The sequence below is a fragment of the Podarcis bocagei genome (assembly GCF_964188305.1).
Source record: "Podarcis bocagei genome assembly, chromosome: 7".
Lineage (NCBI taxonomy): Eukaryota > Metazoa > Chordata > Lepidosauria > Squamata > Lacertidae > Podarcis > Podarcis bocagei.
In genome coordinates, this window is record NC_138132.1 from 8,101,052 (window position 1) to 8,117,221 (window position 16,170).

At 49.0% G+C, this 16,170-nt stretch overlaps 1 protein-coding gene and 1 long non-coding RNA gene across 2 annotated transcripts; both read left to right on the top strand.

Annotated features, from left to right (window-relative positions):
- The first annotated feature begins 193 nt into the window (after positions 1–193).
- Positions 194–2,182, top strand: LOC308591797. The gene is made up of 2 exons (XR_014010270.1): positions 194–1,297; positions 1,693–2,182. It is a non-coding gene; the product is annotated as an uncharacterized lncRNA (long non-coding RNA).
- Positions 2,183–6,986: 4,804 nt separating this feature from the next.
- On the top strand, positions 6,987–15,976 carry LOC308590514 (homeobox protein six1b-like). The gene is made up of 3 exons (XM_081200633.1): positions 6,987–9,652; positions 12,756–12,919; positions 14,690–15,976. Exons 1-3 carry the CDS (start codon positions 9,269–9,271, stop codon positions 14,958–14,960), a joined length of 819 nt encoding a protein of 272 aa, XP_081056759.1. The 5' UTR covers positions 6,987–9,268; the 3' UTR covers positions 14,961–15,976.
- Positions 15,977–16,170: the final 194 nt, after the last annotated feature.

Below are 16,170 nucleotides of genomic sequence, written 5' to 3' on the forward strand. Positions count from 1 at the left end.
TCCCCCCCCACCCCCAAAGCTTGGAGGTTCCCCGGCAAGGGGGAGGGAAAAAATTTGAAACTTACACTTTCGTGCGTCCCTCCCGGCATGACGCTGCGCGCTGACATCACGGGGCTGTAATGGTGGTGTGCCTCGAGATTTTTTTCATCAAACAAGTGTGCCTTTGCCCAAAAAAGGTTGGGAAACACTGATCTATGGAATAGCTTTCCGGCGTTTTAACCCTGGGCTGATCTCCGCTGCTCTGGGCGGGAACAGCGTAAGAAGCACATTTGTTAATTGTGGGATTGGATCCTGCAGCAGTTGGTCCTGCCATGAAAGGCACATGGGAGCAGGTGTCAGGTGTGGATATACAGTCTCTTACTTAAGCCACTGTAAAAAATAGCTTTAGCTGCACCTTGAAATCCCCTGTGTTGGGGGATTGGGAGCAGAAGCCACACATTAATCTGGGACGCTCAAGGTTGGGGGTCAATCCATCTTGAAAGATAGAAATGTCATGCAGTCGGGCCAGACCGAGCATTACCCCCTTAAAATACTTTTTGCTTTGAAAACTCGAGTTTCCTCCCAAACTTTCCCTGGGGCTGTTTCCTCTAAATGCTAAAATCAGCAAGTGGTCTGCCTTTTTTATTTTTAGACAGAGAAGAAATTATATATAAATATATTTAATAATGTATTTTTTAGAAGAAAAGGCATTTAAAAATCAGTTCTTTCCCCTTATTTTTTTATAAGCTGGTGGCATCTCTCCTTCCTATATATTTAACAGTTTCCTTGTCATATTGAGGGGAGAAGAATTATTTTTTTCTTTTCGCTGACGTTTTCCAAAACCTTTTCTCACGCTGCACCCAGGTTGCTGGTGGCAAACTTTAAGACAGTGAGCAAAGTACAGGATCCAAGACCCTTGTGCGGGGACTGAGGAATCTTCCATAAGTGAAAAGGCCTCCATCCATAGATCTGCTTTGGAGTGAGGTGGGAAGGACAGGACACAAATGGGTTCCTTCCAGATACCTTGTTCTATGTCAGGGTGGGGTCTGTAGCAGAATGCATTGCAAATAGCCCCACATCCAGTTCCCAGGCAAGGCTAGGGGAAACCTCTTTCTGAAGCCCTGGAGAGCCAGTCAGTGGAGACCAGCCTTTGCAAACAAATGCCTTTGGACTACAACTCCCATCAGCCCCTGCCAGTACAGCCAGTGGTCAGGGATGATGGGCAGTTGTAGTCCAGTAATACCTGGAAGGCTGTTCTTGGTCAGAATTGGCCTAAGGCAGCTCCCTGGCTTTTTAGCATTAGATAACAGTGCAGGGAGTTATAAAGGTAAAGGTAAAGGTACCCCTGCCTGTACGGGCCAGTCGTGACTGACTCTGGGGTTGCGTGCTCATCTCGCTTAAGAGGCCGGGAGCCAGCGCTGTCTGGAGACACTTCCATGTCACATGGCCAGCGTGACGAAGCTGCTCTGGCGAGCCAGCACCAGAGCAGCACACGGAACGCTGTTTACCTTCCCGCTATAAAGCGGTCCCTATTTATCTACTTGCACTTAGGGGTGCTTTCGAACTGCTAGGTGGGCAGGAGCTGGGACCGAACGACGGGAGCTCACCCCGCCGCAGGGATTCGAACTGCCGACCACACGATCGGCAAGTCCTAGGCGCTGAGGTTTTACCCACAGCGCCACCCGCGTCCCTGCAGGGAGTTATACAGGACAGAAATTCTGGGGCAGAAATTTCTGGCTTTTGTTTTCTTTCTCTCTCTCTTTTTTTAATGGGGCCATGCTAACTGGATCCTGCTTCAGGACCACTCAGTACCCACAAAGCTTTCTGCTGAGTGTGGATGGTACACTATTTGAAAACAGCTGTCTGCTGGGGCGGCCAGGACTGTGTCAATCAACATGTTTTGCTGCAAAGAAATGGGGAGGGGATGCACCTCATGGATCATACCCCTCCCTACTGCAAAAGGATGGGCTCGCTGTTCCTCCCCCCCCCCCCCACTGCTGCGATGGGATCTGAGCAGAGGGTTTCGATTGTCCATCTGAATGTCTCCTAACCCAACACTTCCCAAACAGGTACTACAGCTACACACCTATTTTCCAGTTTGTGAGAAACAATCATTTCTGCAAGATATTTTTATATCCTTTTTTACGTGTACGTGTGTCTTTTATATATATTTTATATATATATAAATATATTTTATCTTAAAGCTCTCTCTGTGCGTGTACTCATCCTTCATTGAGCTCTGTTGGGAATTCCCATCATAAGTCAATTGCGAGAGGTGGCGGGGGGGGGGGGGTTCCGCAGGGGTCTCAAAACATTTCCACTTCAAGGACTGTTCCAGTATTTAAGGAGCATTTTCAGGCTTGTGCCTTGTTTTCTATAATAAGCATGGGGAAACTGCTGCTGTCCATATATCATTGGAGTACAACTCCCGTCACCCCTGGCAGCTGTCTGTGCTGGCCGCAGCTAAAGGGAGCTCAGCCAAAATGAGAGCTGCAGGTTCCCCACCCCTGAGTGCCGGGACTGATGTGGGACAGGAAATTAAGGATTCTGAATCCAACCTGCCTCTGGATTTTATTTTTATTCCATAGAATTGTAGAGTTGGATGGGACCATTAAGAAGAAGAGGAGGAGTTTGGATTTGATATCCTGCTTTATCAGTCCCCGAAGGAGTCTCAAAGCGGCTAACATTCTCCTTTCCCTTCCTCCCCCACAACAAACACTCTGTGAGGTGAGTGGGGCTGAGAGACTTCAGAGAAGTGTGACTGGCCCAAGGTCACCCAGCAGCTGCATGTGGAGGAGCGGAGACGCGAACCCGGTTCCCCAGATTATGAGACTACCGCTCTTAACCACTACACCACACTGGCTCTGAAAAGGGTGGAGAGATTGGTGACTTGTAGATGCAGTCTCTGCTTGCTTGGGGGGGGGGAATCCTGGAGAGGAGGGGACTTAGTCAGCTGTGGGGAAGTGCCACTCAAAAGTCCACTCAAAAGTTAAGCCCCACTGGCTCTCAGGTAAATGGTTATTAGACTGCACCCGCAATGTTGCTTTCAGCTTTCTCTGCCCGTGCAATGAAATCTGGATTCATTTGCGGAGGAAGAAGAAGGTGTTTGGATTTGATATCCCGCTTTATCACTACCCTAAGGAGTCTCAAAGCGGCTAACATTCTTTCCCTTCCTCCCCCACAACAAACAAACTGTGAGGTGAGTGGGGCTGAGAGACTTCAGAGAAGTGTGACTGGCCCAAGGTCACCCAGCAGCTGCAGGTGGAGGAGCGGAGATGCAAACCCGGTTCCCCAGATTACGAGTCTACCGCTCCTAACCACTACACCACACTGGCGGTGAGGATCATCTAGTTCAGCCCCCAGCAGCGCAGAAATTTCTTGCCCAACGTGGACTTGAACCCACAGCCCTGAAATTAAGAGTCTCATGCTCCACTAACTGAGCTATCCATAAAGCTGCGTAGATAAGAAATACCTATTCCATGACACTGCCATAGGTAAGAACAGGCTGCTTAGCTATAACCATAGGGTGGTAGCAGTGAGGAGCATTAGGTTCAGGGGCAATATGTGGCTCTCCATGCGTCTTTTATCTGGCCCTCAGAACTCTTCCCCAGCCACACCACTCGCTGGCTCTGCTTTGCATCCTCCTTGAATGTTTCCACCTGAGCTGGAATGTGTCCTTGAACACTCCTAATGTCTCTTGGCTTGCCCAGGAGGAGGATAGAGAAGGGTCAGCTAGCCAGCTATACAAAGATAACATTTACATTCTCACTGTTGTCACTTCCATTTCGTGCCCCACCCACCACAGATAAGTGGTTTTCAGGAGGTTAATAGGACCACTCTATTATGCCTTGGTCAGGCAACACCTGATCTATGTTCGGTTCTAGGCACGGATATTGACAAGCTGGAACATGTAGAAGAAGAGTTTGGATTTGATATCCCACTTTATCACTACCCTAGGGAGTCTCAAAGCGGCTAACATTCTCCTTTCCCTTCCTCCCTCACAACAAACACTCTGTGAGGTGAGTGGGGCTGAGAGACTTCAAAGAAGTGTGACTGGTCACCCAGCAGCTGCAGGTGGAGGAGCGGAGACGCGAACACGGTTCACCAGATTACGAGTCTACCACTCTTAACCACTACACCACACTGGCTCTCAAAGGCCAGTGTACAAAGGAGGGTGACCCAAGATGATCAAGGGTCTGGAAGCCAGGCCTTATGAGGAACGGTTGAGGGAGTTTGGTATGTTTAGCCTAGAAAAGAGGAGACTGAGAGGAGATGGGATAGCCATCTTCAAATACCTCAAGGGCTTTCACATGGAAGAGGGAGCAAGTGTGTTTTCTCTTGCTATGGAGAGTAGGACCCAAACCAATGGCTGCAAGTTACAAGAAAGGGGATTCCGACTAAACATCAGAAAGAGCTTTCTGACAGTAACAGCAGTTCGACTCCCTCGGGAGGCAGTGGACTCTCCTTCCCTGGAGGTTTTCAGGCGGAGGTTGGAGGGCCATCGGTCATGGATGCTTTAGTGGAGATTCCTGCATTGCAGGGGGTCAGACTAGATGACCCTCAGGGTCCCTTCCAACTCTACAATTCTATGAGTCTATGCCTAGAGGGATGGATGTGGCCCTCTGGCTGAAGAAAAGTCCCCCTCATCACCTGCAATGGGACTTTTATGGCAGAACCAACAACTGAGCTTAAAGACAACACTGCGACTAATAGCCAGAGCAGCCCCTATATATGCTCCACACAGAGGTGGCTATCCATTATATGATCTGTCCGCTACTGCTCCTGCTTCACCAAAGCTTAAGTTCCACACTTGCAAGAGCTTAAGAGCTTGGTTTGCTTTGACAGGGACTTGAGGCAGCTTACAGGTAAAAATAAGCACAGCGGGTGGTGCTGTGGGTTAAACCACAGAGCCTAGGACTTGCCGATCAGAAGGTCGGCGGTTCGAATCCCCGCGGTGGGGTGAGCTCCCGTTGCTCGGTCCCTGCTCCTGCCAACCTAGCAGTTCAAAAACACATCAAAGTGCATGTAGATAAATAAGTACCGCTCTGGCGGGAAGACAAACTGCGTTTCCATGCGCTGCTCTGGTTCGCCGGAAGCGGCTTAGTCATGCTGGCCACATGACCCGGAAGCTGTACGCTGGCTCCCTCGGCGAATAAAGCGAGATGAGCGCCGCAACCCCAGAGTCGGTCATGACTGGACCTAATGGTCAGGGGTCCCTTTACCTTTAAAAACATTTGGGGGAATGTCGACGACGACAATAATTTAAAAACAATCAAACATCGATAGAATTAAATTATCTAATCTATAAAAACCATACCAATAATTACCAGCACGGCGTCAGCCTTCTTTAAAAGCAGCCAGTTCCCAAAATTCTGTTGGAATGAGAAAGTCTTCACCTGCCGGCAGAAGGACAACGAGGAGGGAGCCAGTCTAACCTCTCTAGGAAGGGAGTTCCAAGGTCTGGGAGCATAGAGTGTGTCGCAGTAATCCAAACACTCTGTCACCGTGGCCAAATCTGTGGCAAAAGCTATTTTCCTGGTTGCAATGCGGAAATGCCATTCCACTCCCTTACATAGCATTTGGCAACCTGGTACTCTTCAGATGTTTGGGACCTCAACTCGCATCAGTCCCAACCAGCCAGCCTTTCATGGAATTGTAGAGTTGGAAGAGATCCTGAGGATTATCTAGTCCAACTCCCTGAATTGCAACTGTCCCATCGGGGATCAAACCTACAGCCTTGGTATTATCAGCACCACGCTCTAACCAACTGAACTATCCTTGGTAAGTATCTGGAGAGCACCAGGTGGGCAAAGGCCTCCATGAATGTGTATGTTCTTACAGTACATGAGCAGGAGGAAACAGGTTATTTGGGACAAATGTTTAGGTGGCCGCCTGGAGCAACAGAAAGACTCCGGAGCATAAAATGAGCCCTGTGGATGAAAGATGAGCCCTGTGGAAATGATATATAATGAAATGAAAAAGGTACTTAAATGTACTTTCCCTAAGAAACCAGAAGCCTTTCTCTTGGGCATTGTCAGACAATTGGTGTCAAATAAAGGCAGAACTTTTTTTATGTATGCTACAACAGCAGCAAGAATACTCATCGCAAAGTATTGGAAGACACAAGACCTACCCACTCTGGAAGAATGGCAGACGAAGGTGATAGACTACATGGGACTGGCTGAAATGACTGGCAGAATCCGAGACCAGGGGAAAGAGACGGCGGAAGAAGATTGGATGAAATTTAAAATTTATCTTAAGAAATATTGTAAAATTAATGAGTGCTAAAATGTTGCGGTTATAGAAAATAGGGGATTACAGCTGTAAAAGATTAAGTAAAAGAAAAGAATAAGGAAAAATTAGATAAAATTAAGGGGGAGGATTTGCTGAAACAAATTTGGGAATTGGGATGCAGAAAGGGGAGGTACGGGAAAGTCAGTGAAGTAAGTTTTAAGAAAAAAAGGATTCGAAATTATACATGTTTGTTTTTGTGTGTGTATGTTTGTATTGTGTATTGTGTGTGTTTTTATAATTTGTGAAAATCCAATAAACATTTATAAAAAGAAAGAAAGATGAGCCCTGTGGATGCCTCCACCCTGTTCTCATAGCGGCCAAACAGATTCCCACAAGCAGGACCTGAACCTAAGAAGATAAGAATACTGGACCAAGCCAATGGGCCGCCCAGGCCAGCAGCTAACCAGATGTCACTGTGGAGGCAGAACATTACACAACCATCATGGCTGGTAGCCTTAAAAAGGTAAAGGTAAAGGACCCCTGACAGTTAAGCCCAGTCGCGAACGACTCTGGGGTTGCGGCGCTCATCTCGCTTTACTGGCCGAGGGAGCCGGCGTACAGCTTCCGGGTCATGTGGCCAGCATGACTAAGCCGCTTCTGGCGAACCAGAGCAGCACACGGAAACACCGTTTACCTTCCCGCTGGAGTGGTACCTATTTATCTACTTGCACTTTGACGTGCTTTCAAACTGCTAGGTTGGCAGGAACTGGGACTGAACAATGGGAGCTCACCCCGTCACAGGGATTCAAACCGCCGACCTTCCGATCGACAAGCCCAAGGCTCAGTGGTTTACACCACAGCGCCACCTGCGTACCCACCATGAATTTGCCCAATCCTCTTTCAAAGCCATCCAAGTTGGTGCCCAGTGGTGAGAGACAAGAGGCTGATGGGTTCTTTGGGGGCAAAAAAAAGAGGCTGTGGGAACGGAGCCACTGGCTTCTCTGACTAGCTTTCTGCAGAGAGCAGGTTTTGTGCTCTAGCTGCTTTCTCAGCTCCAAAACAAAGCTTCCCCCCACCTCCCCTTATTGCTGGGAAGAAGTAGTAAGGTGATCCAGGTTGGATAGTGTTACTCAGATGGCTGTGTAAGCAAGACTGTCTGGGGTGGGAGTATTTAGGGGGCTTTTCTTGCCTCCTGAATTAGGTGGGAAGGGGGGAGGAGAGGTTGGGAAAAGGAGACCCGCTCTCAGGCAAGGTTAACCCTTTGCAAGACCCCTAGAGCAGTGGTTCCCAATTAGCAAAGTACTGCAGCCCCCAAGCCCGCCAAGCCACGGGCCCGCCTCCTTTTGAGATTTTTGATCCCTCTGTGGTAGTTTTTGTTATGTGAGTGGCACCACGGACCCCCTGGGTGGGTTTTGCGGACCCCCTGGGCTGTGCAGACCACTCGCCAACTGGGGATGTCTGCCCCAGAAGGAGCTTGATCCTGCCTCCATGGTAAAACGGCTCTAGGGAGGATGGTAGATCTAAAGCTGGCTGTATAAATAAAATAAAAAACCCACCCTGCTCTCACCAGATGCCATGATGGGGAAAGCATGCAGGCAGGACTGAAAGACAAGAGCCCTCTCCCCTTCTATGGTTTCCAGGAACTGGCAACCAGAAGCACTGCTGCGTCCAACTGTAGCCAGTAGCCATCGATAGCCCTCTCATCCATTCATTTGTCTTTTATAAACATCCAGGTTGACTGTCCTCACTGCTTCTTGTGGAAGCGAGTTCCAAAGTTTAACTTTGTGCTGCATGAGCGGCTGGATCAGGCTAATGGCCCATCTAGTTCCAGGGAGCTTCCAGCAGCAGAACGTCTCTCTCTTTCTCTGCAGCCCTCCCTAGTTATACGGGATGACGCTTTCACCCAGCAGGGACACAAGGCCTCTTGTTATTTGTCTTGCAACAGGTTATTTGTCTTGCAAAGGGCTGCCAGCTTGGTGCGAAACATGATCTCCACATGGGAAGAGCAAGGGGGCAAGGAAAGGAAACACTGACGGCAGGAGCTCTGGCTTGGGGGCCCGATCTGTCACCTGGCAGAGCCAAGAACAAAGGGAGAGACAAAGAATTTTCTCCTGCAGACTCACTGCAACCCGTGGAAAGAAGTTGAAAACAAATTTGTTTCACAAGCAGGGATATTAAAAAAAAGAAGCTAGCTTAACATCTGGAGAAATAAGAGGGATTAATCTTAGTTCAAAAACTGCTGCATTGAGGATAAGTAGCCTTTCACTTATAATAAAATAAGCTTGGAAGTGTGCAGATGATTTTAGAGCAAAGTCTCAGAAGCTGCCAACCAGCAGTTGCAGTTGACTTCAGGTCTTGCTTAGCTCTTTTGTCCCTTTTACTCGCTTAACAGGATGGGAGCAACAGCCCACATTCCAAGGAAGCCTTGCACAAGGTGCGATCCTAAAAGGTTTGGGCAAGCAGGCCGGCTGGAGCAGACATGGGGAAACAAAGGGAGAGGCGGACAGGGGCAGAAAGCAGGGACTTTCCTCTCTGGCTTGCCCCCTCATGCCCCCCTCTGTAGGGGGCATCTCACATTACCAGATCCCGCCAACCCCTCTGCAGAAAGGCTTTCCATCCAAGGGTGACGGTGGTGGTAAAGTCTCCCTTTCTCTCGCTCTCCTTGCGGAGTTGGCCAATGGCTAGCCACAGCTGCAGCCTGCGTGGGCTGAGCCTGTAACCGATACCCCCCAAGACATCTACCCTGGGCGACTGTCTCTAGAGCCAGAAGGCAGGCAGGGAGAGGGGAGCCCCGACGGCTCATAGAAGGCAAGAGGGGAAAGCTGACATGGCCATCCCAGAGAGAAACTCGGAGGGCGGCAGACTTGCCTCCCGCTCGGCTTGCCCTCCCCAGCTTTAATGGGACGTATCTGGTTCCCTCTTCGAAAGAGGCAGGATCACTTCCTGTTCCCTGCCGCACAGAGCTTTGCAAAAGGACAGCACATGCGGGACTCCTTGTTGGAGGTGTATTGGGTTTGTGAAGCCTGCTAAGCCGCGGAGCCCTCCCTTCTCCGCCATGAATTTTGGTTTCACCCAGGAGCAAGTGGCCTGCGTGTGTGAGGTCCTGCAGCAAGGGGGAAACATTGAGCGCCTGGGGCGCTTCCTTTGGTCACTGCCGGCCTGCGACCACCTGCACAAGAACGAGAGCGTCCTGAAGGCCAAAGCAGTGGTGGCCTTTCACCGGGGAAACTTCCGGGAGCTCTATAAGATCCTGGAGAGCTACCAGTTCTCTCTGCACAACCACCCCAAGCTGCAGCAACTGTGGCTCAAGGCTCATTACATCGAGGCAGAGAAGCTGCGCGGGAGGCCGCTGGGAGCCGTGGGCAAGTACAGGGTGCGGCGCAAGTTCCCCCTGCCTCGGACCATCTGGGACGGAGAGGAAACCAGTTATTGTTTCAAGGTAAGGAAGGCTCCCTGAAGAGACCTCTTCCGTGGTAGGCATCTCACTGAAAAGGCAGTCAGGGAGATGCAGGAAACAAAAAAACAACTGCCACCAAACACTCCATTTTTCAGCAGGCACAAGACCTGCACATCGTTCCTTGAAAACTTTCAGGGCTTGGCTTGGCAAAGTAGCCGTTCAGCTGAACTCCCCCTGCTTTGGATTATTGCAAGCGCCATCTGCTTTTGTCCTGGGGGTACTCAAGGGTACACAGTACCAGCACCTTTTTTTCTAGAAGAAAAGCACTGCCTAAGTCTACGGCAACTTTCTTCTCATTACTATCGTACTTGTCCACTTCAGTCAGCTCAGAACAGCCCCACTGGGGATGGGATTGTGCATTGGGCAGGTCATTACACCGCATGCTCTTTTCCCCTACCTGCATCTCCACTCAGCATGACCCCAAGTGCTCCCTCACCTCTTTGCCTCTTTCCCCCACTCTGATGCAGCCTCCTTGCCCTGGAACCCCATTCAAGTCCACTTAGGTGGTTTGCTCAGTTGGTTAGAGCATCATGCTGATAACACCAAGGTTGCAGGTTCAATCCCCATATGGGACAGCTGCATATTCCTGCATTGCAGGAGGTTGAACTATATGATCCTCAGGGTCCTTTCCAACTCTATGATTCTCCTCTTCCTCCCTTTCCAATCCCTCCTCAAATCCTCCTCCTTCTTGTGTTGTTGTTGTTCAGTCGTTTAGTCGTGTCCGACTCTTCATGACCCCCTGGACCAGAGCATGCCAGGCACTCCTGTCTTTCACTGCCTCCCACAGTTTGGTCAAACTCATGCTGGTAGCTTCGAGAACAATGTCCAACCATCTCGTCCTCTGTCTTCCCCTTCTCCTTGTGCCCTCCTTCTTTCCCAACATCAGGGTCTTTTCCAGGTTCTCTTCTCATGAGGTGGCCAAAGTCTTGGAGCCTCAGCTTCAGGATCTGTCCTTCCAGTGAGCACTCAGGGCTGATTTCCCTAAGAATGGATAGGTCTTATCTTCTTGCAGTCCATGGGACTCTCAAGAGTCTCCTCCAGCACCATAATTCAAAAGCATCAATTCTTCGGCGATCAGCCTTCTTTATGGTCCAACTTTCACTTCCATACATCACTACTGGGAAAACCATAGCTTTAACTATACGGACCTTTGCTGGCAAGGTGATGTCTCTACTTTTTAAGATGCTGTCGTGGTTTGTCATTGCTTTTCTCCCAAGGAGCAGGCGTCTTTTAATTTCGTGGCTGCTCTCACCTCCTTTTTGTAGGAATTAACCTTATACCAAGTCAGAACATTGGTCCATGTAGCTCAGCATCATCTACACTGACTGGCAGCAGCTCTCCAGGGGCTGTCCCAGCCCTGCCTGGAGATGCTGGGAATTGAACTGGGATCTTATGCATGCAAAGCAAATGCTATAACCCTCTGCTGCAGCCATTCCCCTTAGTCCTCATTCCCAGGTGAGAAGGTCCCACATGTAACCCTGTCCTGTCCTATTCATCCTGCTGCCTCCCTCTTCTCCCTGCTGTCTGCATTGTGCTGTCCCTATTTTCTGAGGAACGCTGGAGCGTATGCAAAGCTTCAATTGTACGCTCCTTGGGGCAGGGCTCGGTCTTTCTCTGTATTGGCCATGTTACATGATAAAGCTACACAGCAGCCTCCCACTCTTGTCTTTCGTGCCAATAGCATCTCTCGTCCCCGCAAAGTTCTGGAATGAACTCCCAAGCAAGATGCAGCAGCTGTGAGGGCCTTTGGGTGACAGTCACGCAAAAGCCGTTTATTTGGTGTGGCCTTTTTGCTGCTAAGATGAATACGATTGGCCAAGGGATACAGCTTTAGTGGGTAAAGCTGTGGATTTATTTTTGAGGGGGGGGATGAGGTGGAGTGGAAATTCATTGCTATTCATTATTGTAAATTATTTTAAATATATTTCTTTAATGTAAGGAGCTTTAAGATTGGAAAAGCAATATGTACATCATAAATAAAAAATACTTCTTCCTCCGTGCTTTTCTTGGGGCACCAAGGTTTCACTTTCTCTTTGCTTTCCTACCACCTGGTACAGTGCTCCTGTGCCATTCTCCCCCATTGCTGTCTCCCCTCCCCCCCCCCCCCCGCCTTGCTTTTGACTTCTCAAGCCCTGTCTTTGGATCCCACCCCATCACCTGGGGAGGAGTGTCACTTCTACACTGAGTACAGTGCCAACATATTGCTGAGAGCTACCTAACCTGCCATCATAATAGAACAGTATTCACTGGCATTAAAAACAGCATTTGTGGACTTTGAGTTATGGTGATAAGGGAGGGAGCGAAAAGGGGAAACAGGTTTGGGGTAGGGAGAGAAAGAAAAGGAAGGCAAACTTTAGGGATGCCGTCATTTTCCTGCCCCTGGACAGGTCTCCTGCGGCTTTAACAGTTGTGTGAGAGGAAGGAGTTCAACTTATGCAGCTTTCCCCATCTGTGTGCTAAGGGGAAATTGGCCAGCTGAAATTCTGCCCCTCAGAAACCTGTTAAAGGCACAGCAGCCCTGCCAGGAAAGGTGGGAAGAAAGAAGGTGGCAACTCTAGGAAGTTAACTTTCACAGGGAAGCTTGGTGCTTGTTGTGCCCCCTCATCCTTCAAATATATTTCTCCCTGGTTTTTAAATGAACACAAATTCTGCCCTTGCCCAAGGTATCACTGCCTAGAGGTTTAAAAATCCAACCAACCCATAAAACTTCCCAAAATGACATCTAAGATTACGAAAAAAAGAACTGTTCACTGTCAAGAGCACAGCTATGAAGAGAGAATGATGTTATTGCCCCCTGCCGTTCATGTTATACCATAGCACCTTTAGTAGCTACAACTGTACAACAATGCACATTCAGATTAATAATAATCTAAACAAATAAACATAGAGGGGAGGAAAAGATTCATAGAAGGCCATGGCAATTGAGGGGGGAAAGCTCATGGGCTCACTGAAAATGTCAACTTGGGAGTGCTGCAACAGGTGAAACAAATTGCGGATATATACCCCTTGAGGGGGGAAAAGGTTGCCTACCTTTGACTTAAATGAAAAGGACAAAGCAAAACTAACACCCTCTGCTCTCATACAGGAGAAATCTCGGAGTGTGTTACGGGAATGGTACATCCACAACCCCTACCCATCCCCTCGTGAGAAGAGGGAGCTGGCAGAAGCCACAGGGCTGACCACCACCCAGGTCAGCAACTGGTTCAAGAACCGGCGCCAGAGGGACCGTGCGGCCGAGACCAAGGAGAGGTGAGGCTTTGTGGGTTTTTTGGGCTTTGTGGGCTCAACGAAAAGAAGGTGCAGAGCCGCCTGCTGCCTACCAACACAGAAGGGGATGAAGGGAGGGAGGAAGCCCTGATACTAGAAGTCACAGAAAAAGGGACAGGGGGAACCAGAACCCTTGGGATTACGAGAAAGGCTGGAACAGAAACCATTGAGAAATATCTTGCTTACTTTAGCCTCCGCCTCCCTTTCTCACTTTCCCAAAAGTTTCCTCTCTGCCCTTGATCTCTGCTCGCTGTCCATTTTTGAGTTCCTTTGCCCTTACATTTAAGGCACAGAACATACGCCGGGCAATTGTGCTGCCAGCCTGCCTTGGCCTCCCTCCCTCTCAGTCTTCGTTTGACACACAACCATCTGCTATCAGTCCTTCGGGTCTCCTTTTTCCAAATCCAACTCTGCCATGTCCTTCTCTCTGTCTAGAACAACCTCCTTGCATCAGTGGAGGCTGGTCCAGCACAGCAAATGGGGGCACTGCCCCACCAACCTCAGTCTGACCTAAGCCAGCCCCCACCTGCCAGCCAGGGGTGATACCAGCTGTCAGCTTCTTCCTCCTTAGTCAGAAGGCTCACCCATAATTACCTTTTGCCCTGCCCTTCCAAGACACAGGCCCACACTTTAAAGCACTGTGTCGGGTTTTTTGTTTTGCCCCATGTAAACCCGATCTTTACTGCTGAATCGGAACAAACAGTTATTTGGGTTTTCTGTGGATTATTGTTTGCTCTTATTCAGCAGTAAAGAGTGGGTTTTGCGACAAGCGCCCCCCCCTCCAAAGACACTCAGATGCAGCATTTTAAGTGCAGACCAGTGCCTAGAAAGCACAGCACAAAAGGAAGTCTGAATGAACCTCAAGTGCTGTTCTTGTACAACTCAGAGGGCAGGAGAATAGCGACAAAACTAGGATCCATTGGTATCTGCCTGTTGTTCGCTCTGACTCCACCTACTCTTGGCCTCCCATCCTCCACTCCAAGTGGGCACCAATCACCCTGCCTTCACAAACTGTGTTCTCTATCAACTCCATATTCCTCCTAAATTTTTCTGCAAACACTTTCTTGGACCACGGTGGTAGCCATGCTTGTTCCAGTGCAATTTTTTTGCAACTGGCTGCTTCTTTCTTCAAGCTCTCTCTTTTCTCTTCTCTTTTGATATGCCCCGTGTTCTTAGATCATGAGCCTCCAGAAAGGGAATGTGCTTGTTCAAAATGTTCTGGTTTTTAACTACAGAACACTGGTGAGATGCAACCTGTAACTGGGGCATGACCACAGCTCAGGCTAAGGTGGGTTTCACCAGAAGTGATTCCATTCTTCAAGTAATTTTAAATGCATCATTAACTGGAAGGAAAGAGTGGAAAGAGAGGGGGGTAGTGAGGGCATACAAAAAGCATTTTTACCTAAAAGGCACTGTGTAGGTGGCGCATTTGAATTTTACTGGAGCAGCAGTACTGGAGAGATGGGCTAGCCCATTCCTGCACTGTTTCCCTGATCAAAATGGCATCTCCAAAGCTTTTATTAGCCCTACAGCCAAAAGCACAGATCTCCTCTTATTTGGCATAAAGAAAACAGCAGGAAAGTTGGGGTGGACAATCAGAAATACAAAGCCATACCTGTAAAGACTGAAAGTTACCATCTAATCCCTGCTTCCCCAATGCCTATTATCTTAGTATGCACCCAGCAGGACTGATTCCTTAGCAATCTGGCCCCCAGAGACAATATTCTCCTCTTCCTCTTCTACTTCTTGCAGGGAGAACAGCGACGGTGGTGCACTGAAGGAAGGAAGGGGCAATCCACGAGAAAGACACCTACTCTCCAGCTCCGATGATGAGAGCTCTCCCATTGACAGCCCTGCAGCTCATGCATCCAGCCCCTCACTGCTCTACTCTGGTTTGCCACTTTTGGCTCCAGCGGGAGACTCCATTCACAACGTCCAGAGGGTAGATTTTCTGCAGCACCAGCCACTCCACAATAGTCTTCTGGGGCCCCTCACTTCTACCCTTGTAGATCTGGACTCCTGAAACTGAACAGTGGAGCACCCACTTCATCCCCAATGGACTGTTCCTTTGTTCTCCTTCCGTACTTCTAAGCACTCTCCTGCCCAGCCAGCACAGGAACTTACGCCATTGGTTACAAAGCATCTCCTCCTGACCTATAGGGGGCAGTCATAAGAGGAAGAGGCCTATGGGCACTGCAAGGCCATGCTATTGCCCCCACAATTCAAAATTCAGATTTTGACAAACAAACCATTCCCGAATCCCACCAGATCTCCACTTTCTGCATTGTTAAAAAAAAAAAAGCAGCAAAACTTTGTGTTGTTATAGAAAAGAACATACTTCTGCTAAAATCAGAAACCACTTCTGCGGGAAGGGGGGATTTTGAGCAGATGGGATTTCTGCTCTCAACACATTCCCTGATCCCGCACCCCCTGGAAAAACTCCCAAATCTTGCTCCCCCCATACACTAGTTGATCATGAGGGCCCAGCCTTCCTACCTTATAAAAGAGTGGCATGAAATGCGCCTGATGGCAAAGCAAGGGGAGCTCTGTCCCCATGGAACCAAGCAAAGGTGAAGCAGTTAGCAAAGCAACAAAATCGGTACGAAGCAGAGTACAAGTGCATGCAGCAGCTTAAACTGGGAAGCGCAGGAGCATCCAATTAAGAAGGTTAATTAGGGCTTTAGCCTAGACAGCTGAGCACATGCAAACACTTACCCTCTGGAGACAGCAAGAGCAATTAAAGCGCCTTGCAGAGGTTCCAACAAGCTTAATGACTTTGACAGAGGACTGTAATGAAGCACTTGATAGTTTTGTGGGCATCCGTATGGGAAATAATGGCCTACTGAGCCTACATTATACTTACAGCCATTCTGGGAGAGGAATGTTAAGAGACAGAAGCTCTTTTGTAAGAAGGTTCAGCAAGAATCAATCTCTGGAGTTGGGAGACAATTCTTGAATGGGCTTCTTGGAGAGGCTGGGATGGGATCAAGGCCTGCTGTGGGTTGCTTGCTTCTGCTAGACCCTCTTTTTCTACCCCACTGAGCCATGTTACTCTGTATTGCCAATTTTCTAATAAATTAAAAACCGAAAAGGGTGGCGTCCTCTTGCATACTGACACAAAGCTGGCTAGCTCAGCTGGTTAGAGCATGGTGCTGATTACGCCAAGCTTGCAGGTTCAATCCCCATATGGGGCAGCTGCATATTCCGGCATTGCAGGGGCTTGGGCTAGATGA

Excerpts from the sequence above, each read along its gene's own strand:
- LOC308590514 (XM_081200633.1), top strand. The coding sequence starts at position 9,269 with ATGAATTTTGGTTTCACCCAGGAGCAAGTGGCCTGCGTGTGTGAGGTC. Across the intron at positions 9,653-12,755 it reads AAACCAGTTATTGTTTCAAG|GAGAAATCTCGGAGTGTGTT; the intron begins GTAAGGAAGGCT and ends GCTCTCATACAG. Across the intron at positions 12,920-14,689 it reads GCGGCCGAGACCAAGGAGAG|GGAGAACAGCGACGGTGGTG; the intron begins GTGAGGCTTTGT and ends TACTTCTTGCAG.